The sequence below is a fragment of the Erpetoichthys calabaricus genome, chromosome 7 (genome assembly GCF_900747795.2).
Source record: "Erpetoichthys calabaricus chromosome 7, fErpCal1.3, whole genome shotgun sequence".
NCBI classification, from domain to species: domain Eukaryota; kingdom Metazoa; phylum Chordata; class Cladistia; order Polypteriformes; family Polypteridae; genus Erpetoichthys; species Erpetoichthys calabaricus.
The window spans coordinates 70925528-70952887 of NC_041400.2; the positions used below are offsets into that span (position 1 = coordinate 70925528).

Here is a 27360-nt window from a genome sequence, read left to right on the forward strand (position 1 = left end):
ATGCAGCACTTTGATTGATAGTTTGCGTAATGTGGATCTAGGATGTAGATTTGTGCATATTTGCGTTGTTGATTTGTTTCAGGGTGCACTGTTCCAACGCGATGCAGTATTTGTGTACATATGCGAAAGCAGTATGGGCCATTGCCTTTTGGTGGCCTGATATTTACTCCGGTATATGCAAAAGCAAATGAACTATTGTAGGATCTAATGCAGTTCATAAAGTTTTTACTTTTAGGTACATCGTTAGTTAGAAGCTTTAGTTGAGCTTTGCGTTTTTGGAGTCGAGACATTTTTTCTTTTAGAAATATGGATAAGTAATAAGGAGTATTGCACTCACTGTTAATATGGAGCCTTTTCTGCGGTTGAACGGTTAATAGTGCCTTATTGTAATGAGATCCACCTATGCTGCATAGCCGTCTATTTTGTTGTTTCTTTCGTGTTCGTGTGTTTGTTCCTGTTATCATTTCCTTTTCGTTTTGTACCCATGACCGTGTATTCATGACTTGTTTCTTTCTCAGCATGCGAAATATGGATAAGTAATAAGGAGGATCGCAGTCACTGTTAATATGTTTCCTTTTCTGCAGTTGAACGGTTAATAGTGCTTCATTGTAAGGAGATCCACCTATGCTGACACCTATGCTGTCTAGTGTGAAGGTGTTGATGTTCACTTTAGAATATGTGGCTTTGGGTGTCACTTCTTATGGATGTGTGTGTGGGGGGGGGGGGGGGGGGGGGGGTTGAGGATTGTTGTTGCGCGAGCGTCTTCTTTCTTTTTGTGTTCCTGTGTCTTGTTTGAATCCCCCTCTTTGTGTGTGTCCCGTCCCTTGCTTGTAGGGTCTGTGGGGTGGTTTTGTGTTCTTTTTTTTGTGTTCTATGGGCTTGTTGAATCACCCTCTTGGTGTGTGTCCCGTCCGGTGCCTGTAGGGGGGAGGGGGGGGGGTGCCTTGCTGTTGCGCGCGAACCTCTTTTTTTTTTTTTTTTTGGGTCTAGTTTCGTGTGCAATGTGTTTCCTGCTTTGCTTGCGTTTGAATACTTTTTTATGTGCCTTTTCCTTTTTTCGGTGCTCTTTACGCCTCATTTCTCCATTTTTCCTGTGCTTACTCCTTTTTTCTGTGGTCTTGTCCGCCTCTCGCGGCCCCTCATCCGCCTCTCTTGCCCTCTTTTGTCCGCCTTTCTCGGCTCCTCAGCCGACTCTCGCGGACTCTTTTTGCACCTGCGCAGTACGTCTTTTTGCAGCTACGGCCCATTGCCGGATGTGCCTGCGTCCATCATCCGGTTTAGCATTCTTGGTTAGTAATATGGATTCTGCAAGGTTTTGGATGCTCAGTAGAAGAAAAAAAGTAAACAATTACTAGACCAGGGAAAGGGAGATTGGGAGCATGCGTTGATAGCACTTTGCTGCACTCACCACATTATGAACCAGCTTGATTGTAACTCAAGTGCAGTGGGTGACAGCTCAACACCACACTGGAACAGTGTGAGGTGTTTTTTACGGTGGCTGTATTGCCAATCCTGCCACTAAATCCCAAGTTTTCCCCTGTAAGTTGTAGGACCTGCTTGCAGGGCTGGGTGCAGATTAATGTCATACCCAGGACAAAGCAATTGCAGGTTAAGGGCCTTACTCAAGACCCGAACAGAGTAGAGTCACTTCTGGCGTTTGTGGGATTTGAACTGGCAACCTTCCGATTGCCAGCGCAGATCTCTACATACTATCCAGGGCTAGCAACGAGGCAATATTGCATCAGGCAGTGCTTAGTCAGAGCAGCATTTTCATGTAATTTTTTTTTTCACATTACGAAACAGCAATACAAAAAAAGTGTGAACCTAAAGAAATACAGAAGAACATGCACATCCATTTTAAACATTTTGAGAAATAAAATCTTATTTAAAAGATTCAAATTACACATTTCAGAACGTCTTGCCACATGTCATTATGTGATTTCCTTGATTTATACATACTGACACATATCCAGGGGAGAGGGAGGAAGGGAGGTTTATGGGTAGTCTTGGAGCAATTCTAAAGAAAAGTAGCAAAGGTCAAAATTTACGCAAACCCAAAGTGCGGTAATTGTTGCAGTGATCATTGGGTTGATTGTTACTTTCAGCTCGGAGTGTTCATCACGGTCTTCTGTGTTCTGCGGGAGGAGTAGGAAGCCCAGTCTGAGTCGGTGCTGCTGGCTCCTGGGGGGTAGTTGACAGCATGGATAGTAAGGCCATTTTCAGTTTCAATTAACCTTCTGAAATTGACAAGGTCTCCTGGCCTGACTCACTTGCACCTTCTCTCCCACTTTTGCTCTTGGTATAGGATCCGCAGGAGATCTATTTGTTTGCCTATCTGCTCCAGGCCAGTCTCTGGAAGGCTGTACCTTGAACTTGAGGCCTGCTTGGACTTGGAAAAGACAGCTGAAGCTTCATCTATTTCTTTCTGAGCCCTTTTTCTGCTATTCATGTTTGTATATACTTGCATTTACTTTAATTAGCCCCTCAAGTTCAGCAAGTACAGGATAGCATAGGATGATAGTAAAAAAAACCAAAAAAAAAAAACAATAACACTGCTGCTAACGGAGTTCCACTTCAGATGTCCATCTGAACGAGACAAATAAACATGACAAATGAGAAGCTGCTTCAGGATATTAAAGACTTTTAAGTAATCGCTTTGAGGCAACCTTTAAAGGTATGCTAGAAAAAACTGAGGCAGGAAAGTGTAAGTAAGTAAGTTTGAGAATAAATTTAGAGAACTTGGTGCCCAGCTTGAAGACGTTAAGCAAACGTTCACAACTCCATCCATCCATCCTCTTCCGCTTATCCGAGATCGGGTTGCGGGGGCAGCAGCTTGAGCAGAGATACCCAGACTTCACTCTCCCCGGCCACTTCTTCTAGCTCTTCCGGGGGATATCCCAAGGCGTTCTCAGGCCAGCCGAGAGACATAGTCCCTCCAGCGTGTACTGGGTCTTCCCTGGGGCCTCCTCCCGGTTAGACATGCCCGGAACACCTCACCAGGAAGGCGTCCAGGAGGCATCCTAATCAGATGCCCGAGCAACCTCATCTGACTCCTCTCGATGCGGAGGAGCACCGGCTCTACTCTGAGCTCCCCCTGGATGACTGAGCTTCTCACCGCCTTATTCCAAAATGGATTAAATTCATTTTTTCCTCAGAATTCTACACACAACACCCCATAATGACAATGTGAAAAAAGTTTACTTGAGGTTTTTGCAAATTTATTAAAAATAAAAAAACTGAGAAATCACATGTACATAAGTATTCACAGCTTTTGCTCAATACTTTGTTGATGCACCTTTGGCAGCAATTACAGCCTCAAGTCTTTTTGAATATGATGCCACAAGCTTGGCACACCTATCCTTGGCCAGTTTCGCACATTCCTCTTTGCAGCACCTCTCAAGCTCCATCAGGTTGGATGGGAAGCATCGGTGCACAGCCATTTTAAGATCTTTCCAGAAACAGGACGCACCTGAGCTCAGTTTTGAGCTTCATGGCAAAGGCTGTGAATACTTATGTACATGTGCTTTGTAACAGATGAAGCGTTTGTCCACCTCTTGAACCCTCAGGTACCACTCTTCAGACCAGGTGAAAGTATAATAATAATTCTTTTTATTATACAATAGTGCACCAAGCACTCTCCTCCCCACACTCATAAACACCAATAACTCTATTCAATAAACAATCCTCCTCTCCCAGACACTTAGCCCACCTTCCTCCCAGCTCAGCTCAAATGTCTGGGCTTACCCATAGTCCTTTTATAGCCCCCGACCCGGAAGTGGTTCCAAACCAAACCCACAAGTCCATTTCCTTCCGGGTCAGGGCAAACAGTCCTCCTCTTCATCCCGGGAGCATGTCACTTCCTCAAGTCACGTGACTGACATGCACTCCCGGGTTATAGGGCATACAAGAGTCCATGAGGCCCTTCACAGTGACTTCTGGCGGCCCCCAAGGTATCGAGCAGGGCTGTGTATAGAAACTACAAAGTCCATGAGGCCCTGCTGGAACTCGGGGCACCAATATGCTGTCCGGAGGGCTCCTCCTAGCGGCCTGGGGGTGAGGGCTGGACTGGAAAGCCGGCAATCCTCCACAGCTTTCTCAATTTTTTTAAATTTTTAATAAATTTGCAAAAATCTCAAGTGAACTTTTTTCACATTGTCATTATGGGGTGTTGTGTGTAGAATTCTGAGGGAAAAAATGAATTTAATGCATTTTGGAATAAGGCTGTAACATAACAAAATATGGAAACCGTGATGTGCTGTGAATACTTTCCGGATGCAACTGTAGATTGACTAGTAAATTGGGAGCTTTGCCTTACGGCTCAGCTCCTTTTTCACCACGACAGACCGATGCAGATCCTGGATCTCACGCTCCATTCTTCCCTCACTCGTGAACGAGACCCCGAGATACTTGAACTCCTCCAATTGGGGCAGGATCTTGCTCCCAAACCTTAGAGGGCACTCCACTCTTTTCCGACTGAGAACCATGGTCTCGGATTTGGAGGTGCCGATTCCCATCCCAGCCGCTTCACACTCGGCTGCGAACCTATCCAGAGAGAGCTGAAGATCACGGCCTGATGAAGCAAACAGGACAACAACATCTGCAAAAAGCAGTGACCCAAACCGGACCCCCTCAATGCCCTGTCTGTGCCTAGAAATTCTGTCCATAAAAGTTATGAACAGAATCGGTGACAAAGCACAGCCCTGGCGGAGTCCAACTCTCACTGGAAATGGGTTTGACTTACTGCTGGCAATGCGGACCAAGCTCTGATACCGATTGTACAGAGACCAAACAGCCCTTATCAGGGGGTCCGGTACCCCACACTCTTGAAGTACCCCCCACAGGATTCCACGAGGGACACAGTCAAACGCCTTTTTCAAGTCCACAAAACACATGTAGACTGGTTGGTCAAACTCCATGCACTCTCCGAGACCCTGCTAGGGGTGTAGAGCTGGTTCACTGTTCCGCGACCAGGATGAAAACCACACTGTCCCTCCTGAATCTGAGGTTCGACTATTTGACAGACCCTCCTGTCCAGGACCCCCCCGAATAGACTTTTCCAGGGAGGCTGAGGAGTGTGATCCCTCTTTAGTTGGAACACACCCTCCGGTCCCCCTTCTCAAAGAGGGGGACCACCACCCCGGTCTGCTAGTCCAGTGGCACTGTCTCTGATGTCCATGCAATGTTGCAGAGGCGTGTCAACCAAGACAATCCTACAACATCCAGAGCCTTGAGGAATTCCGGGTGTATCTCATCCACCTCCGGGGCCGTGCCACCAAGGAGTTTTTTGACCACCTCGATGACCTCACTCCCAGAGATGGGGGAGCCCACCTCCGAGTCCCCAGGCTCTGCTTCCTCATTGGAAGGCATGTTAGTGGGATTGAGGAGGTCTTTGAAGTACTCCCCCCACCGACCCACAGCATCCCGAGTCGAGGTCGGTAGCGCACCATCCCCACCATATACAGTGTTGACACTGCACTGCTTCCCCCTCCTGAGACACCGGATGGTGGACCAGAATCTCCTCGAAGCCGTCTGAAAATCATTCTCCATGCCTCCCCAAACTCTTCCCACGCCCGAGTTTTTGCGTCGGCAACCACCAAAGCTGCATTCCACTTGGCCTGCCGGAACCTATTAGCTGCCTCCAGAGTCCCACAGGATAAAAGGGTCCTGTAGGACTCCTTCTTCAGCTTGACTGCATCCCTCACCGCCGGTGTCCATCAACGGGTTCGGGGATTGCCGCCACAACAGGCACCGAACACCTTACGGCCACAGCTTCGTCAGCTGCCTCAACAATAGAGGCACGGAACATGGCCCATTCGGACTCAATGTCCCCCACCTCCCTCGGGATGTGGTCGAAGTTCTGCCGGAGGGTGGGAGTTGAAGGTACTTCTGACAGGGGTCTCTGTCAGATGTTCCTAGCAGACCCTCACAACACGTTTGGGTCTACCAGGCCTGAAAGACATCCTCCCCCACCATCAAAGCCTTCTTACCACCAGGTGGTGATCAGTTGACAGCTGTGCCCCTCTCTTCACCCGAGTGTCCAAGACATGTGGCCGCAAGTCCGACGACATGACCACAAAGTCGATCATCGAACTGAGGCCCCAATGAACAGGCTCCAAGTGGGGGGGGGGGCAATAAACATGCCCACACCCTCTCGATGCCTCTCACCGATATAGTTGGGCTCACCTCGACACAAAGCTTGGACTCTAGAACCAATCTCCTTGAGAGGGGCTGGACTCTCTACCACTCTGGAGTTGCCCCCGGTGAGAGGCGCCGAGCGGGTGTGGGCATACTTATTGCCCCCTGACTTGGAGCCTGTTCATTGGGGTTTACCCCGGTGGACGAGAGGGTACCCTCCCTCCACCTTCAGATGGGGGGACGGGTCCTAAATGTTGTTCGTTCACAACTCGTATTGAAATAGTTAAATGACTGGCATCTACTGCTGACAATAAAGAATCGGCTCCAAATTCTGAAATCAAAGTGTTTGGAGACAGACTAGCTCCACTAGAAGATGGATACAGATGAAATCACATCAGAATTGAAGGTCTCCCTTAAATCTTTGAAAGTTCAAACCTAGTGAAATTCATAGCTGAACTATTCTCTAAATATTGGAGAGGACTTCAAATCAGACTCATTGTACCTTTTGAGAAATTACAATCAAAATGTGATGTCACTTCTCAGACTGAAACAAGATGTATTTGAAAATAACTGCATTCGTATTTTCCCTGATTTCTCACCTTGAACAATTGTAAAACATGCCGCATTTTACAGCATTAAATGGTGTTTACATTAGGCTGAAATCATATACAACCTCTGGTATCCTGCTAAATTGAAAGTGGGTTTTCAGGGCAGGTTCTACATTTGTAGTTCTCCAGATAAGCAGGAAAAGGAGCTAAGAAAATTGATCCTGACACTTTTTGAAATATGATTGTGAGTCAAATCGTTTCGTTGTGAGGCAAAGAACTTTTTATCTGCTATTTGGTCAATTTGCAATGAGACTTTTGCAATAATTATACATTCTATTTCCATCTTAGCTATTTTTATGTTTTAATTGCAATTTTATAGTTTTATTCTTTATATAAATAATAAGATAGATATACAGTGGGTACGGAAAGTATTCAGACCCCCTTCAATTTTTCACTCTTATATTGCAGCCATTTTCTAAAATCATTTAAATTAATTTTTTTCCTCATTAATGTACACACAGCACCCCATATTGACAGACAAAAAAAAGAATTTTTGAAATTGTTGCAGATTTATTAAAAAAGAAAAACTGAAATATCACATGGTCCTAAGTGTTCAGACCCTTTGCTCAGTATTTAGTAGAAGCACCCTTTCGAGCTAATACAGCCATGAGTCTTCTTGGGAAAGATGCAACAAGTTTTTCACACCTGGATTTGGGGATCCTCTGCCATTCCTCCTTGCAGATCCTCTCCAGTTCTGTCAGGTTGGATGGTAAACATTGGTGGACAGCCATTTTTAGGTCTTTCCAGAGATGCTCAATTGGGTTTAAGTCAGGGCTCTGGCTGGGCCATTCAAGAACAGTCACAGAGTTGTTGTGAAGCCACTCCTTCGTTATTTTAGCTGTGTGCTTAGGGTCATTGTCTTGTTGGAAGGTAAACCTTTGACCCAGTCTGAGGTCCTTAGCACTCTGGAGAAGGTTTTTGTCCAGGATATCCCTGTACTTGGCCGCATTCATCTTTCCCTCGATTGCAACCAGTCGTCCTGTCCCTGCAGCTGAAAAACACCCCCACAGCATGATGCTGCCACCGCCATGCTTCACTGTGGGGACTGTATTGGACAAGTGGTGAGCAGTGCCTGGTTGTCTCCACACATACCGCTTAGAATTAAGGCCAAAAAGTTCTATCTTGGTCTCATCAGACCAGAGAATCTTATTTCTCACCATCTCAGAATCCTTCAGGTGTCTTTTAGCAAACTCCATGCGGGCTGTCATGTGTCTTGCACTGAGGAGACGCTTCCAACAGGCCACTCTGCCATAAAGCCCTGACTGGTGGAGGGCTGCAGTGATGGTTGACTTTCTACAACTTTCTCCCATCTCCAGACTGCATCTCTGGAGCTCAGCCAAAGTGATCTTTGGGTTCTTCTTTACCTCTCTCACCAAGGCTCTTCTCCCCCGGTAGCTCAGCTTGGTCAGACGGCCAGCTCTAGGAAGGGTTCTGGTTGTCCCAAACGTCTTCCATTTAAGGATTATGGAGGCCACTGTGCTCTTGGGAACCTTAAGTGCAGCAGAAATTTTTTTGTAACCTTGGCCAGATCTGTGCCTTGCCACAATTCTGTCTCTGAGCTCTTCAGGCAGTTCCTTTGACCTCATGATTCTCATTTGCTCTGACATGCATTGTGAGCTGTAAGGTCTTATATAGACAGGTGTGTGGCTTTCCTAATCAAGTCCAATCAGTATAATCAAACACAGCTGGACTCAAATGAAGGTGATCTCAAGGATGATCAGAAGAAATGGAAAGCACCTGAGTTAAATATATGAGTGTCACAGCAAAGGGTCTGAATACTTAGGACCATGTGATATTTCAGTTTTTCTTTTTTAATAAATCTGCAACAATTTCAAAAATTCTTTTTTTTGTCTGTCAATATGGGGTGCTGTGTGTACATTAATGAGGAAAAAAATTAATTTAAATGATTTTAGCAAATGGCTGCAATATAACAAAGAGTGAAAAATTGAAGGGGGTCTGAATACTTTCCGTACCCACTGTGTGTGTGTGTGTGTGTGTGTGTGTGTGTGTGTGTGTGTGTGTGTGTGTATGTATGTATGTATGTATGTATGTATGTATGTATGTGTATATATATATATATATATATATATATATATATATATATATATAATACATACATACAGTGAGGAACAAAAGTATTTGAACACCCTGCGATTTTGCAAGTTCTCCCACTTAGAAATCATGGAGGGGTCTGAAATTCACATTGTAGGTGCATTCCCACTGTGAGAGACAGAATGTAAAGAAAAAATTCAGGAAATCACATTGTATGATTTGTACAGAATTTATTTGTATTGCACTGCTGCACATAAGTAATTGAACACCTGAGAAAATCAGTGTTAATATTTGGTACAGAAGCCTTTGTTTGCAATTACAGAGGTCAGACGTTTCCCGTAGTTCTTCACCAGGTTTGCACACACTGCAACTGGGTTTTTGGCCCACTCCTCCACACAGATCTCCTCTAGATCTGTCCGGTTCCGGGGCTGGCGCTGAGCAACACGGAGTTTCAGCTCCCTCCAAAGATTTTTTGATTGGATTTAGGTCTGGAGATTGGCTAAGCCACTCCAGAACCTTGATATGCTTCGTACAGAGCCACTCCTTGGTTATCCTGGCTGTGTGCTTCGGGTTATTGTCATGTTAAAAGACCCAGCCACGACCCATCTTCAGTGCTCTGACTGAGGGAAGGAGGTTGTTGCTCAAAATCTCACAATACATGGCCCCATTCATCCTCTCCTTAATACAGTGCAGTCGTCCTGTCCCCTTCGCAGAAAAGCACCCCCAAAGCATGATGTTTCCACCCCCATGCTTCACAGTAGGGATGGTGTTCTTGGGATGCAACTCCACTCGCCGTGTTTGGAGGAAAAAGAAGGAGAAGTTTAGACCAAAAAGTTCTATTTTGGTCTCATCTGACCACATGACTTTCTCCCATGCCTCCTCTGGATCATCCAGATGGTCATTGGCAAACTTCAGATGGGCCTGGACATGGGATGACTTGAGCAGGGGAACCTTACGTGCAATGCGTGATTTGAAACCATGATGGCATAGTGTTCTACTGTCAGTGACCTTTGAAACTGCGTTCCCAGCTCTCTTCATGTCATTGACCAGCTCCTCCCGTGTAGTTCTGGGCAGATTCCTCCCCTTTCTTATCATCTGTGATATCCCATGAGGTGAGATCTTGCATGGAGCCCCAGTCCGAGGGAGACTGACAGTCTTTAGCCTCTTCCATTTTCTGACAATTGCTCCAACAGTTGATCTATTTTCACCAAGCTGCTTGGCAATTACCCCGTAGCCCTTTCCAGCCTTGTGGAGGTCCACAATTTTGTCTTTGGTGTCTTTTGACAGCTCTGTGGTCTTGCCCATGGTAGTAGTTGGAGTCTGACTGACTGTGGGGTGAACAGGTGTCTTTAAAGATCTTAGACAGGTGCTACTAATTAAGATTACTAAGTGGAGTAGTGGTGGACTTCTTAAAGGCAGAGTAACAGGTCTTTGAGAGCCAGAATTCTTGCTGATTGCCAGGTGTTCAAATACTTATGTGTAGCAGTGCAATACAAATAAATTCTATACAAATCATACAATGTGATTTCCTGAATTTTTTTTTTTTTTACATTCTGTCTCTCACAGTGGGAATGCACCTACAATGTGAATTTCTGACCCCTCCATGATTTCTAAGTGGGAAAACTTGCAAAATCGCAGGGTGTTCAAAATATATATATTATACATATCCATACATACAGTCAGTGGAACCTTGGTTTGCTAGTAACTTGGTTTACGAGTGTTTTGCAAGATGAGCTAAAATTTTTAATAAATTTTGACTTGATAAACGAGCGAGGTCTTGCAATACGAGTAGTATGTATACGCTTTGTCTGCCGAGCGTCATGTGATCACAACTGAGCTGATGGGTCTTCTCTCTCTTGCTGCGGGATTGTGGGCAATCGTCTCCTATTCTCTCTTAGTCTGCGTGCCTCACTCATATAGTCAACATCCGTACACGCGTATACTGTTTACTACAGCATTGTGACTGTGTGTGCTGTGATGTGCGAGTCCCCGTCTTGCACCCCAAAACACGAAGCTGAGTCTCAGTACTTTGGCAACACCAGCTTTATTCAGCTTGAAACAGCAACAGCGCGGTTATTTATTGTAGCGGGATCTGCCACTCTCCTATACACAGACACAGCAGTCCGGCAGGGTCGTGGCCAAGCAATACTGTGCCCTGCGCATTTATAATGTTCTTTGTTCCTTGTATCACCCATCGACGCCAGGTGCTTATAGCATGTCCGCGATCTTTTCGGATTCGCTTTTACGGCAAACTGCTACAGCGCTGGGAGACTGTGATTGCTTTGGGATGCTCTTCTGCTTGTCGTCCCGTTGGGTGGAATTCCACAAGAGTTTAGAAACTCACTCATACCAGCCATGATTCTTTTTAAAGGTAAAGTGCAGGTTAATTTGTTTTATGTGTTTTTACTTTATATTTTGTATTAATCATTTTTATATGAGTAGTTTTGGGTTGTGGAACGAATCATCTGAGTTTCCATTATTTCTTATGGGGAAATTCGCTTTGATACACGAGTGATTTGGATTGTGAGCATGTTTCCGGAACGAATTATGCTCGCAAACCAAAGTTCCACTATGTGTGTGTGTGTGTGTTTGTGTGTATCTATCTCTATCTCTATAGATATATATAAGAAAAAAATTTCTCCCTTTAAGGGGACTGTTTAATATCATAACCTTGGTTTATTGTATTAGCACTTTACTGTCATAAGTTATGTGCTTATTCATGGCTACTGTTTAACAACATTCCCTGGGTTTACTCTTTTAGATAGATAGATAGATAGATAGATAGATACTTTATTAATCCCAATGGGAAATTCACATTCTCCAGCAGCAGCATACTAATACAATAAATAATATTAAATTAAAGAAAGATAATAATGCAGGTGAAAAACAGACAAAAACTTTGTACAGTAATCCCTCCTCCATCGCGGGGGTTGCGTTCCAGAGCCACCCACGAAATAGGAAAATCCGCGAAGTAGAAACCATATGTTTATATGGTTATTTTTAGAATGTCATGCTTGGGTCACAGATTTGCGCAGAAACACAGGAGGTTGTAGAGAGACAGGAACGTTATTCAAACACTGCAAACAAACATTTGTCTCTTTTTCAAAAGTTTAAACTGTGCTCCATGACAAGACAGAGATGACAGTTCTGTCCCACAATTAAAAGAATGCAAACATATCTTCCTTTTCAAAGGAGTGCAAAGCAAGCAGTCAAAAAAAAAAATCAATAGGGCTTTTTGGCTTTTAAGTATGCGAAGCACCGCTGGTACAAAGCTGTTGAAGGCGGCAGCTCACACCCCCTCTGTTTTTCTGTGGCTCTCTCTCTCTCTTCCTGCTCCTAACAAAGTCAGAAATCAATACGTGCCCTTTGAGCTTTTAAGTATGCGAAGCACCGTGCAGCATGTCCTTCAGGAAGCAGCTGCACACAGCCCCCCTGCTCACACCCCCCTACGTCAGCGCAAGAGAGAGAGAGAGAGAGAGAGAGAGAAAGTAAGTTGGGTAGCTTCTCAGCCATCTGCCAATAGCGTCCCTTCTATGAAATCAACTGGGCAAACCAACTGAGGAAGCATGTACCAGAAATTAAAAGACCCATTGTCCGCAGAAACCCGCGAAGCAGCGAAAAATCCGCGATATATATTTAAATATGCTTACATATAAAATCCGCGATGGAGTGAAGCCGCAAAAGGCGAAGCGCGATATAGCGAGGGATCACTGTATAATGTTAAATGTTAACGTTTACCCCCCGGGTGGAATTGAAGAGTCGCATAGTATGGGGGAGGAACGATCTCCTCAGTCTGTCAGTGGAGCAGGACGGTGACTGCAGTCTGTCGCTGAAGCTGCTCTTCTGTCTGGAGATGATACTATTTAGTGGATGCAGTGGATTCTCCATAATTGATTTTGGGACTATTTAAGATTATATTCTAGGTTTATAGTGTTTGGAATGTGTTGCCAATATCTCTACAATCCTTCTACACTGCTGCTGGATGGATTGTTTCATTCACAGAATTATAATGACCGGAGACTTTAATTGTGTTTTTAAATCCAGACCTGGACAGGACTTTAGCCACAGGGACGATAACATCTTTCACTGCAAAATCCATTGCACAGTTTGTAATTGATCAGAACTTCTCAGACCCTTGGAAATTTCTAAATCCAATTTCAAGAGCATATTCCTTGCTCTCACCAGTGCATCACTGTTGCGCAAGATTTGATTATTTCTTTATAGATAATTTTTTGCCCACAATTAAATCTTGCCAGTACAACTCTATTGTTATCTCCAACTTTGGCCCTCAGAACTAAATCTCCTGACAACAAAAGAAATGGAACATCTCATTTTTAATTCACGACATCCTTACTATGAACATGGAGAGAAGACTAATAAGATCTTAGCTCAGCAAAGCCACAAGCAGGAAGTTAGCAATGCAATACCAGTAATAACACAGACTTAGACAAAAATCATTGACCATAAAAATATAATGCACCCATTTAGAGACTACTATAAGTCCTTATATTCTACTCAATTTAAAAAAGACAAGACACAATATAATGTGTGTTTTGATGCATTACAGATACCATAGCTAGATACTCTCGGTGCAGAGGAAATGGATAAACATCTGATACTCTCAGAATTACTAGACGCTATATACTCACTTCAGAGTGGGAAAGCAGCAGGCCCTGATGGCTACCTTGCTGAATTAAAAAAAAATGCAATTAATTTGTTGCTCTTTTATTAGCAACATTTATAGAAACCAGAGACAATAAAGTTCTACCTCAGACGTTTCGCTAAGCATTAATTACTGTCTTTCCTAAGAAAAATAAGGACTTACTATGTGTATCATACAGACCAAACTCACTCCTGAATAGAAATGTTAACATACTCTCCTAGTTCTAGCTAGAAGGACTGAGAAAGTAGTCATCAGACCAAACTGGATTTATTAAAGGCAGGCACTTCCAATCTTCAATGCCTGTTTCAGACATTACAGACATTGCAACATTGTTTCAGACTACTTCAAACTAGAATGTGATACTATACAAGGATGCCCCCTGTCACCACTGCTATTTGCAATCGCAATTGGCAGTTCACTTTTGAAATGCTTCCGAGATAATGGGGATTATCAGAGAAGGACTTAAACAGAAAATATCACTATTTGCAGATATTATGGTAACTATATATGTCAGATACACAAAATAATATGCCTGCAGTCCTAACAGCACTAGCAGAATTTCAAAATCTATCTGTTTCAGATTCCAAATAAATGATGTTATGATTGAATCTAATTTCTTAAAAAATGATTGATTAATGTATATAGAGATGTTTTCAAATCGATAAAGAAGCTCACAAAGATTGTTCATCTTGACAGTATTGATTCTTCTTACTAATGTGAGATGGAGGGTACACCATCCATTCACATCTTGTTTATTTTTTTCCATGCAGACAGTAACATTTTGTTAAAAAAGAGCTTTATGTTTATTTGTGATGTTTACCCCTTGGTAAACTGATCTGCTAAAATAAATGGGAAAATGTCCAATCTAATATTGTGTGCTAGAGAGTTCACTGGAAAGAGCACACTTTTATTCAAATTAATTTTGAGTCCAGATATCTTCTGAAATTCTGCTACTGCTTTATGGACTACTGGTAAAGAAGTTTTGTGGGTCTGATATTCAGTAACATATCATCTGCATATAGTGAAAATTTCATGTTTAATGCACATATATTTGGGCCAAACTGAAATTTCTGCAATGTGGTGAATAGGGAGTCACATGGCAGTTCCAAATTGAGCTCGCGGCAGCCTGCAGAATTGAGCATAGCTAGATGTTTGAGGTGCGGCTTGATGTTGGTGCAATATACAGTCCTAAGTTGTTCTTGCAGCTAATGCTGTGTTCACATACTATGTTTCAGTCATCTTGTTATATGTGTTGCTTAAGTCTCCATGCATCATAGCTCTAAAAAGATTATTGAAAGAGTTGGCAAAGTGTCACAAGTTCAATATGCCATGCCTTAAATGGTTGGTAATTCCCAAATTGTTGGTAAACATCCTTATCAAATAGTATTTAATTAAAGAGATGTCTTTTTAGGTGTTGGATTAGTAATTAGTATTTTTGTGGTTATGTTAAAATGGAGGCGATTTAATGGGACAGGGAGAGAAAAGCTTTCATCTAATTTAAATACATAATAATTATATGTTTCCTTTATGAAAAATCCACTTGCCAAGGAGTATTCATTAACAGATTACCTTTGACTGAAGAGTCCGTTACTTTATTCCCTATAGGTCAAAGTGGTGTAGCGGGTCCACAGCTCATGTCAAAAGGCCACTTTTTAAAATAAATAATTGCCGCACTCATGGATTAGCGAGGGGGCGTGGTGTGTGGTGGCGGATCGGTTCCCAGGGAATTCGTGATGTGGGCTAACCTCGCTTAAGTGCACAGGTGAGGAGGAGTCCGCATTCCGTAATTGTTCCCAGGAGCTGCTGATTGCCACAGCTGATCCACATCCCCGTGATATATAGAAGCGTGAGGTGGCTAGTAGGGAGGATAAAGAAAAGAAAGAGACGGAGGTTTCAGGGAAGAGGGAAGCAGGAAGCAGGGAGAGGATAGCCGGTGCGAGAGAGAGAGAGAGCATGCTCGATGGAGCAAAGGCAGGCAGCTGTGAAGTGAGCCCCTGCAGAGGAGTGTTTGGCTGACACTCGGTGGGGTGACCGGTATTGAAGACAACGGAGGTGGAGTGACCGGTATTGAAGACAACTGGCCGTCAAAAGGCAGCGGCAGTCGTGCAGGCTTTGGGCTGGTTTAGCCCCAGCGTGAGTGCCCTGGCCACTGGGGAAAGAACCCAAGTCTCGACCTGAATGGAGCCCGACGTAGCCAGGGATCGGAGGGCTACCGGACCAGTGTGGAAGGCAGCTGCACCTGCAGGTAGGGCGACTCCCCTGTTGCGAAGCCCAATGGGAGAAGCAGGGGAGCCACCAGGTAGAAAGAAGAAGGCACCGTGCTTTGGATTTTAAGAGACTTCTTCCAGCCATTGTTTTAACCTCATTTTTAAGATTTTTTTTCTTTTGGATTATAACCTCCACCTTTCACCCGTTTTAATGGATTATTTATTTGAAGACTTTTGAATCCACTGCATTATTTATTTGGACACTGTTTTGATTTTTGTTGTTTTTAATAAAAGCACTTTGCACTTTTTGCACCATCCCCTTGCATTGTTGTGCCTCACTGCCAAGGTCATTGGTGACATTACCGATGGTGTTGGGTTCAGGGCTCTCGGAAGGACGATGGGAGTGTGGAGCGAACCCGCATCATCACAGCCAATTGTCAATCTGTTGCACCCAGTAAGATAAACCATTGACTCTCCATCTTGCTTATTCAATTTTTTAAGAGGAAGAATAGATTTCAAGTATCTCACCATTTTAAAGAGTAAGATTTGTAATATTCTGTTATAGTATTTAACACATTAATATCAATGTGTAATTATAATTGTTATGCAAGTTATTTACTTGTGAAATTAACCTGTTATGTTAGTTTTAGGGCTGTCAAAGAGTAACCAACATTACAATGTTTCATATTTAAAACATTAATAGAACGCAGTTTATTATATGTATGTTGCCATGCAGTACAATGGGGGGGGGGGGGGGGGGGGGCACACTCACTTTTATTCTATCTTATGGACATTGGCTTCTTTTTGTTTTGCTGCAAAGACAGAAATAATTTGTAGTTTTCTAGTACCACATTGTGTAGTGTGTCAGTATCATTCAGTGCTCATCAAGAAAGTAAGATAGAAGAAACATACATTTTACATTAAAGGATTCATTTTGCTTCACTTTTCACTACAGGTTAATTTAATAAAAAAAAAAAAGATGTACAGGGGAAAAAAATCAAGTGGTGGTTTAATGATAACAATCCAAAGCAGGTTTGGAAAGGCCTAAAAACAATCACAGGACTTGGTTCTAAAAAGAGTGTGAACTTTTTCCAGATGACAAAGACCAGAAGCCTTTAGCAGATGAACTTAATAACTTTTTTACCAGATTTCAAACGAGCAATTTAAGCACCCAAAATGTAGTATTAAAGGAGATACTTTATAAAAACACCAGAAATTCTGCTGTGATAAGGTTCATAAATTCATTTTTGCAAAGGTGTAATGAAACAAGAGTGCTTGTATTCAAGAATAAAACTGAATAACAAAAAATTAAGGTGACAACAAGATATCAAGAAGACATAATTCACCTGCGTGTGTGTGTCTGCTTATATCCCTTCAGTGATTTATCTTTTACAGTTAGTAAAAATTTACACCGGGTGTTACAGACTCAAATCAAAGGTGACTTCTTTTTGAGCTCATGCACCATCAGCATGGCACTGCCAGATCTAAACACTAGTTTGGAGTATTGTTTGTGTTCTAAAGTGACTTTAGCTGCAGGTGGAAGTTCCTGGACCATTTTACTTATGGTGCCAAGCAGAGTTGTGTTGTGGTGCAGCAGTCTATTACCCAGCGAAAGCGATGTGAAGAAGTTGTCTGTTGTTACAATTGTCTTTGTCCAGAAACCGCTCCATAAGCTTTATGGCCACAGTCTCAAAGTTTTTCTTTCTTTCTTTCTTTCTTTCTTTCTTTCTTTCTTTCTTTCTTTCTTTCTTTCTTTCTTTCTTTCTTTCTTTCTTTCTTTCTTTCTTTCTTTTGTGGGATGTCTGTTTTTTCCTAAATAAGGAGTGACATTGCACATATACAGTACTTTGTCTCCAAATCTGCCGCAATTTAAAATTTTATGCCAGATTTGTCATGCTTGAGATGTACTTTCTTGCAATACAACAGACCTTGGTTGGAAACAGTTGCTCATCGACAGTGATATGTTGCCCTGCGTTGTAACTCAAAACACAGTTCTCAACAAAACTCAGTTAACTGCTGGTTAAATGGTAACAAAATAAATTTTAAAGAAATTAGTTTTGCCAAGTTAATACTTTGAATTTGGATAAAATGTTGCTTGGTAAGTTGAATTTCAATATTGCATGATACACATATACAAATACTATCAAAAGATATTAAAACCAAGAAACACTCTGTATCCCATTTATTTTTTTCTGTGTCTTGTCAAGTAGACTTTCTGAAATTGGCAAAAATGTTTATATATTACTTCATAGTAATAATGGATGATAAACGTACACAAATTTATACAGAAAGATATTAATATCAAGAATCACACCTATTTTTTTTTAAGTCACATGTTTCACACATTTGACAATCTTCCATTGCCCTTATTAGTATTTAAGAGTCAGCACCTTCTTTTTTGATGCATCTCTGATCTTCAGAAAAGGTTTTTTAGCTATTCTGACCCTTCAACTCTTCTCAAATTCTAATAATTCATGTTACAATAAACTTTCTTTCCTAGTGCAGAAAAGAATAACCTGTTGCAGTGAAGTATTATTTATTATTTTTAAAGGTGTTATATTGCTGAAAATGAATTGATATTTTGTTTTCAGTTTAGGCATCATAGCTGTTTACTCTCTTTAACTAATCAGTATTTATTACTGATATAAAAAATTTTGTAGACCTTCTTTCTCAGTTATGCTGTGAATAATATATTTTTTGGTGACTTTAGTTTGTTAGTTTCCCTTTGATAAACATCAATAAAATTAAACAAAAAAGACCCTTAGTAAAACAGAGGCTTTTGCTATATTTCCTTTGTGTTTTTAAACTGAATTTCCTTTCGTACAGCTCAAGCCTTTAAAAGAATGATGAGTCCTACTGGTCCAAATCCAAACCCAAATGTGCCTTCTGAATATTGTTCCACCATCCCACCCATGCAACAAGCAAAGGCAGCAGGAACACTCAACTCTCCGCCACCAACTGTAATGGTTCCTGTGTCTGTACTGAAGCACCCTGGAACTGAAGGTAACCTGCATAGTGAGTTTAGATTTTGAAATTTGTTAGTGTACAGATTGTAGTTGAACATCCATCCCTCAAATACCATCCTCTCTCCCAGACCACATCTGCAGGATATCATCTGCAGTATAATGAAGCATGGGTCAAACTAAAATAATGTTCTAAACTCTCTTCCTCTATAGTGCCTGTAGCATTCTGTCGTCGTCGTCTTCTTCTTTCAGCTGCTCCTGTTAGGGGTTCCCACAGCGGATCATCTTCTTCCATATCTTTCTGTCCTCTGCATCTTGTTCTGTTACACCCCATCACCTGCATGTCCTCTCTCACCACATCTAAAAACCTTCGCTTAGGCTTTCCTCTTTTTCTCTTCCCTGGAAGCTCTATCTTTAGCATACTTCCTGTCTCCTACTTTCTGGTCAGTACCACCATCTCCATGTGACGATGCGGGTTCTGCTTCACGCTCCCAACGTCCTTCTGGGAGTCCTTGAATCCGACACCATCGGTAATGTTACCGATGAGCTAGGCAGTGAGGCACAATAAATGGAGCAAGGGGAGGTGCAAAAGTGTAAAATGCTTTTATTAAAAACAGCAAACAAAACAAGTGTCCAAATAAATAAATAATCCATAAAAACGGGTAAAAGGTTGCGGTTAAAAAAAAAAACAATAGAAAAAAAAAACAATTCTTTAAAACGATGAGGTTAAAACAATGGCATGAAGCAGTCTCTTTAAAAAATCCAAAGCACGCTGCGACTTCTCTAACACTTGCAACTCTCCTGCTACTCTCTTCTGGGCCCCCCAACCGGCAAAATGCAACTCCCTCAATACAGGTCCAGTAGTCCTCCGATCCCTGGCTACATCGGGCTCCATCCGAACCGAGACTTGGGTTCTTTCCCCAGCAGCCAGGGCGCTCACGCTGGGGCTAAACCAGCCCAAAGCCTCCACGACTGCCGCTGCCTCTGCTCCATTGAACCTGCTCTCACTCGCTCGCGCTCTCTCCCTCGCACTATCCTCTTCCTGCTTCCGGACACCTTCTTCCCTGCAACCTCCATCTCTTTCTTTTCTTTTTTCCTCCCTAACTAGCCGCCTCGCACTTCTATATATCACGGGGACGTGGATCTGCTGTGGCAATCAGCAGCTGCTGGGAACAATTACGGATGTGGACGACTCCTCACCTGTGCATTTAAGTGAGAACCGCCCGCATCACAAATTCCCCGGGAACCGCTCAGCCACACACACACACCACGCCCCTTCGCTAAGCTGTGAGTGCGGCGATTATTTATTTTAAAAGTGGCCTTTTTGACGTGAGCTGTGGACCCGCTACACCACACTCCAACCCATATAACATAGCTGGTCTCACTACCATCCTGTAGACCTTCCCTTTCACTCTTGCTGATACCCGTCTGTCACAAATCACTCCTGACACTCTTCTCCACTCATTCTACCCTGTCTGTACTTTTTTTTTTTTTTTTTTTTAACCTCTCTTCCACAATCCCCATTACTCTGTACTGTTGATCCCAAGTATTTAAACTCGTCCACCTTCGCCAACTCTACTCCTTGCATCCTCACCATTCCAATAACCTCCCTCTCATTTACACACGTATATTCTGTCTTGTTCCTACTGACCTTCATTCCTCTCCTCTCTAGAGCATATCTCCACCTCTCCAGGGTCTCCTCAACCTGCTCCCTACTATCGCTGCAGATCACAATGTCATCTGCAAATCTCATAGTCCACAGGGACTCCTGTCTAATCTCATCTGTCAACCTGTTCATCACCATTGCAAATAAGAATGGGCTCATAGCTGATCCCTGATGTAATCCCACCTCCACCTTGAATGCATCTGTTACTCCTACCGCAGACCTCACCACTTCCCTCGTACGTATCCTGTACAACTCTTACATACTTCTCTTCCACTCCCGACTTCTTCATACAACACCACAACTCCTCTCAAGGCACCCTGTCATATGCTTTCTCCAGGTCCACAAAGATGCAATGCAATTCCTTCTGGCCTTCTCTATATTTCTCCATCAACATCCTCTGAGCAAACATCGCATCTCTGGTGCTGTTTCTTGGCATGAAACCATACTGCTGCTCAGTAATCATCACCTCACTTCTTAACCTAGCTTTGATTACTCTTTCCCATAACTTCATACTGTGGCTCATCAATTTTATCCCCCTGTAGTTACTACAGTCCTGCACATCCCCCTTATTCTTAAATATCGGCACCAGTACACTTCTTCTCCACTCCTCAGGTACCTGTCACTTTCCAAGATTCCATTAAACAATCTGGTTAAAAACTCCACTGCCATCTCTCCTAAACACCTCCATGCCTCCACAGGTATGTCATCTGGACCAGCAGCCTTTCCATTTTTCATCCTCTTCATAGCTGTCCTTACTTCCTCCTTGCTAATCCATTGCACTTCCTGATTCTCTATCTCCACATCATCCAACCTCTTCTCTCTCTCTCTCGTTCTCTTCATTCATCAGCCTCTCAAAGTACTCTTTCCATCTGTTCAACGAACTCTCCTCGCTTGTGAGTACATTTCCATCTTTATCACCCTGACCTGCTGCACATCTTTCCCAGCTCGGTCCCTCTGTCTAGCCAATCGGTACATGTCCTCTTCTCCTTCCTTAGTGTCCAACCTCTCATACAACTCATCATATGCCTTTTCTTTAGCCTACTCCACCTCTCCCTTCACTTTGCACCTTATCTCCTTGTACTCTTCTGTACTTTCTGCATCTCTCTGACTATCCCACTTCTTCTTTGCCATCCTACTTCTTCTTTGCCATCCTCTTCCTCTGTGTACTCTCCTGTACTTCCCCATTCCACCACCAGGTTTCCTTTTCCTCCTTCTTCTGTCCAGATGTCACGCAAAGCACCCTTCTTGCTGTCACCCTTACTACTTCTGCTGTAATTTCCCAACTGTCTGGTAACTCTTCACTCCCACCCAGTGCCTGTCTCACCTTTCCTCCTAAACTCAACCTCGCAGTCTTCCTTTTTCAACTTCCACCATTTGATCCTTTGCTCTGCCCTCACTCTATTCCTCTTCTTGATCTCCAACATCATCCTACAGACCACCATCCCATGCTGCGTAACTACATTTTCTCCTGCCACCACTTTGCAGTCTTCAGTCCCCTTCAGATCGACTCTTCTGCAATGGATGTTAATCTACCTGTGTGCATCTTCCTCCACTCTTGTACTTAAACCTATGTTACTCCCTCTTCTAAAAATGCGTATTCACCACAGCCATGTCCATCCTTTTGGCAAAATCCACTATCCTCTGACCTTCTTCATTCCTCTCCTTGACACCATACCTGCCCATCACCTCCTCGTCTCCTCTGTTCCCTTCACCAACATGTCCATTGAAATCCGCTCCAATCACCACTTTCTGTCCCTTGGGTACACTGTTCATCACTTCATCCAACTCCTTCCAAAAAACTTTCTCCTCCATCGAACACCCAACTTGTGGGGCATATGCACTAACAACAACAACATTTATTTATATAGCACATTTTCCTACAAATGATGTAGCTCAAAGTGCTTTACATGATGAAGAAAGAGAAAAAAAAGACAAAATAAATAAGAATTAAAATAAGGGAACACTAATTAGCATAGAACAAAAGTAAGGTCTGATGGCCAGGGAGGACAGAAAAAAAAAAAAAAAAAAACTCCAGATGGCTGGAGAAAAAAATAACATTTGCAGGGGTTTCAGGCCACAAGACCGCCCAGCCCCCTCTAGGCATTCTATCTAACATAAATGACCTCAATCAGTCCTCATTGTATTCAGGGTTCTCATAGAAAAACTTGATGATGATGATGGTCATGTGGACTTCTGGCCTTTAATCCATCAATTTAGGGACATCACGGTGCTTTGATCAGGTGGTGGTGGCGCAGATTGCCACCACAGAAAACCGGAAAAAAGAACAGCAGAGAATGTAGAGGTTAGTATGGAATTTTGAAGCCACCATGAATAAAGTATATAAAAATGCAGTTCTGCTTTAGATAGTGTTTTTTAACATTGGAATACCTTTCCAGAATCTGTTGATCTATAATGTAATGATCTGTTCAGTGGAAATACAATGAGGGAAGGCCAGTATCATTTTCTTTTTTAATATCAATGTATTTTTTAATGCTATCTTATATGCAGGGGAAGCAAGTATTTTATTTTTTATTTAAAAACTGCTCAAAAAAATTAAAGGAACACTTTGAAAACACATCAGATCTCAATGGAAAAAAAAAAAAATCATGCTAGGTATCTATACTGATATGGACTGGGTAATGTATTAGGAACAAAAGGATGCCACATCATTTTGAAATGAAAATCATCAACCTACAGAGGGATGAATTCAAAGACACCCTGAAATCAAAGTCAAAAGATGATGCGACAGGCTTGTCCATTTGGCCAAAATTTTATTGCAGCAAATCAAAATGTACTCGGTAGTTTGTATGGCCCCCACGTGCTTGTATGCATGCTTGACAACATTGGGGCATCCTCCTAATGAGACAACGGATGGTGTCCTGGGGGATCTCCTCCCATACCTGGACCAGGGCTTCACTGAGCTCCTGGAAAGTCTGAGGTGCAACCTGGTGGCGTCGGTTAGACCGAAAACATAATGTCCCAGAGGTGTTCTATTGGATTTAGGTCAGGCGAGTGTGGGAGCCAGTCAATGGTATCAATTCCATCATCCTCCAGGAACTGCCTGCATACTCTCACCACATGAGCCTGGGCATTGTCGTGCACCAGGAGGAACCCAGGACCCATTGCACCAGCATAGGGTCTGACAATGGGTCCAAGGATTTCATCCCGATATCTAGTGGCAGTCAAGGTGCCGTTGTCTAGCCTGTAGAGGTCTGTGCATTCCTTCATGGCTATGCCTCCCCAGACCATCACTGACACACCACCAAACTGGTCATGCTGAACGATATTACAGGCTGCATAATGTTCTCCATGGCTTCTCCAGACACTTTCACATCTGTCTCATGTGCTCAGGGTGAACCTGCCCTCATCTGTGAAAAGCACAGGGCGCCAGTGGTGGACCTGTCAATTCTGGTATTCTATGGCAAGTGCCAATTGAGCTCCATGGTGCCAGGCAGTGAGCACAGGGCCCACTAGAGAATGTCGGATCCTCAGGCTACCCTCATGAAGTCTGTTTCTGATTGTTTGGTCAGAGACATTCACACCAGTGGCCTTCTGGAGGTCATTTTGTAGGGCTCTGGCAGTGCTCATCCTGTTCCTCTTTACCCAAAAGAGCAGATACCAGTCCTACCGATGGGTTAAGGAAATTCTACGGTCCGCCCTGTCCAGCTCTCCTAGACTAAATGCCTTCCTCTTAAAATTTCCTCCTTGCCCTTGAGACAGTGCTGGGAGACATGGCAAACCTTCTGGCAATGGCATGTATTGATGTGCCATCCTGGAGAAGTTGGACTACATGTGCAACCTCTGTAGGGTCCAGGTATTGCCTCATGCTACCAGTAGTGACACTGACCATAGCCAAATGCAAAACTAGTGAAAAAACAGTCAGAAAAGGTGAGGAGGGAGAAATGTCAGTGGCCTCCACCTGTTAAACCTTTCCTGTTTTGGAGGTCGTCTCTTTGTTGCCCTTCTAGTGCACCTGTTGTTAATTTCATTAACACCAAAGCAGCTGAAACTGATTAACAACCCCTTCTGCTACTTAACTGACCAGAACAATTTCCCAGAATTTTCATTGACTTGATGCTATTTTCTGATTAAAAAGTGTTCCTTTAATTTTTTTGAGCAGTATATATCCAGGGCCTTACAGTGTTGATAATAACTGAAGTTTCATCAGCCTTTGTTATCTGCATTACCATCATTCCTAACAGGACTTAAAATCATGGTACTGCTGTGATTTCTCAGTTCATAAACTCAAAAAAGGTTCCAAAAATCAAAAGTTTTTTTCAACAATTTTAAAGGCCTGCAAACGCAAAACAGGCTTGACCCGGAAAATCAAGAGCCAAACAAGAATAGCCCAGAAAGCTGGCTAATTCTTTGGCAAATGATCGGGTAACACATATAGAACCGGTCAGGATGCAATAGTAGACCTAAGTACGTAATTGAGGGGAAAAGGAGCAGGACATACTTTTTACAATAAGTTGGAAAGTAAAGAATTCACAAAAAATGAAAAACCTAACAATGATATACATCCTAACAATAAATACCACGTGGTGTTGTACATCTGAATGAAAAATTACTTAATTTACCTAGTCCACGACTTATAGTTCAGTGCAAAACAAATGCTCACAACAGTTTTGGTTGACTGATTTTATTAGGAAAGAGGTGATCTTTTTGGCTGACAATCACACACAATTGTGCTTTGTATCAAATAAAAAAAATGCCTTAAAGATGAAGGCACATACATCTCTTTTTTAGTCACAATGTGGTTAACCATGAACCACCTCTATTGATTACAGCAAAGAAAAGTTTATGAATGTATCAAACCGCATCACAGAGTAATAAATGACAGAAACGGAAAAATCAGATTGGAATATCAGTCCAAGAGATAGCAGAATGTTTGGAATATTGGAAATTTGTTCCAGTTGGAAACTGTGTCAGATAACACAAGAACACAAAAAATTAATGAAAAAAAAAAACTGTACTTTTACTTCACACCATCATGATAGTTATGAAACCAAGTTTCATTGCCTGTGATTTATAAATCAAACATGGGATGGTATTTTGTAGTTTTACTCAAGAAAAAACACTTGCAAATGGTAGACACAGCTTGCTGTATCATTGAAAACTGTTTTGTGGGATTCTGAGGAATTCACATTGGTTGATTTTTTTGTCACAAGCGTAAACTACAAGCCCTACACATTACCTGTAATCATTCAATAAGGCTCCATCATAGATTGCATGTCAGATTTTTAAGGAGCAAGAAGATAATTCTGTTTCAGAATAATACAAGGCCCTATGCAGCTTCTCTTTGCTTGGAGAGAACTGGGGAAAAAATGGCTGGTTCACCCCATACACCCTGTAACATGGACCTAGCCTCCTCAAACTGCCACACAACAACCAATTATATCCACAACAGAATAGTTTTTCATAATAATCCCTGGAATTGCATACTTGTTTTGCATGGTCATGTTCAAAAACTGTTACTATTTTCAGATTCTTACATTTGTTCTGATTAATAGCTCATTGAGTGTCAATAGGAAAAAACCTGAGTACAGTAGTGAGCCAATATGACATCAAAAGATTTTGTGTGCTCGTATTTTTTTAAAAAGTGTTTTTCTGTGTGTTGCATCATGGATGAATGAATAATCCTTTAGTGAAATTGCATCTCTTGCTGAATTCGCTTTCTGGCAAGCTTTGGCAAAGCATTCAAGTATAAATCGGTAGACTGATTTTGATCAATTCAAAATTGGCCCAGCATAAGTAAGCTTGGAAGTGTGTATTTGTGGGCTCCCTATTGGACTGGCGACACATCATGTTGTTTACCACTTCACACCCAGTGCTGCTCGTAATTTGGAAAATGTAGATTCCTCTGAAAGTCAGAGACCCTTGTACTTGTGTACATTTCAAGGGGCAATGATTTTTTTTCCGCTCTTCATCACATGCACATAACTGATGTGCACGTGGTTTTCTTCACAATTACTGTTGTTGATGCCCAAGTATATTTTGCAAAACATGAATTTGTTAAAATTTGTGATTATGTACCAAATGTGGTTTCTGCTGGAAGGAGCTTCTTCACCTTTGATGAGATATAGATTTTGTCAAGATTCTAACTGTGGATTATGTGCGTCTTAATCTCTTTCCATATTCCCATATATCAAAGGACACAGTGCAAAGCCACCAAAAAATACACAGCACCAACAGTCATGTGAAAAAGTAATTATACCCCAAAACATTTTTTTCTATTTTAACATATATCGACATATCAAGATTTAGTCTTTATTTAAACAGTATATTTAGATAAATGTGATTAAAAAGGATTATTAAATTTTGCAATCAATTATTCAACAAAAAGTGAACAGATTGAAATGGACTATAGAAAAAGTAATACTAATAGCTGGTATTGTCCCTTTTGTCAGAAAAAAAAACTCCATGTAGATGTTTCCTATTACTGTCGAACAGTCTCTAACATTGACTCTTTGAGGGGTGTCTTTCCTTCACAGCTGTCCCCCCCCCCAATCATCTTAATGGGACAATTAATGGCTTTCTAGATCTAGGCTTTGAGTTCTTCAACCCTCCATATCTTTATTTTTAGTCATTCCTTGATGTATTTAATGATACGTTTACCATCATTGTCACGTTGTGAGGTCCACTTTCGGTTAAGCTCCAATCTTCTGACTGATGAGCTCAAATTACCCTTAAGCAACCCTTTGATGCATTGAAGAATTTATAATGGATTCTGTAGTGGTGTGCTGCCACAAGTCCTGATGCAGCATAGTAGCCACAAACCGAAACATTTCCTCCATCATGCTTTATAGTTGGTATCAAGTTCTTCTGGTCAAATGCTTTCCTAAGTATTCATCAAAAATGCCTTTTGGTACTCTGGTCAATAAGTAGCTTTTCATCATCTGTCCAGAGAACATTGCTCCAGAAATGTGGTCTTTGCCTAGGTGTTCAAGAGCAAACTTTACTGTTGCTCTCATGTTTTTCGTGGACTTCAAAGCTTTCCTCCTGACATACCTCCAATGTACATCTAATTTGTGTAGCCTCTTTTTTTAATGATGGACTCATGAAC

The 27360-nt window shown here is 42.3% G+C and overlaps 2 protein-coding genes across 2 annotated transcripts in view; both read left to right on the plus strand.

The window, feature by feature from the left end:
- Window positions 1-27360, plus strand: part of LOC114644969 (zinc finger FYVE domain-containing protein 16-like) — a 159473-nt gene that overhangs the window by 67499 nt on the left and 64614 nt on the right. Inside the window, exon 6 of the mRNA XM_051929442.1 lies at window positions 18492-18668. Within this exon, the coding sequence (XP_051785402.1) occupies window positions 18492-18668 (177 nt within the window). The remainder of the gene's footprint in view (window positions 1-18491; window positions 18669-27360) is intronic.
- LOC127528849 (uncharacterized) overlaps window positions 1-27360 on the plus strand; it is a 479443-nt gene that overhangs the window by 45125 nt on the left and 406958 nt on the right. The gene's annotated exons all lie outside the window — the stretch shown is intronic.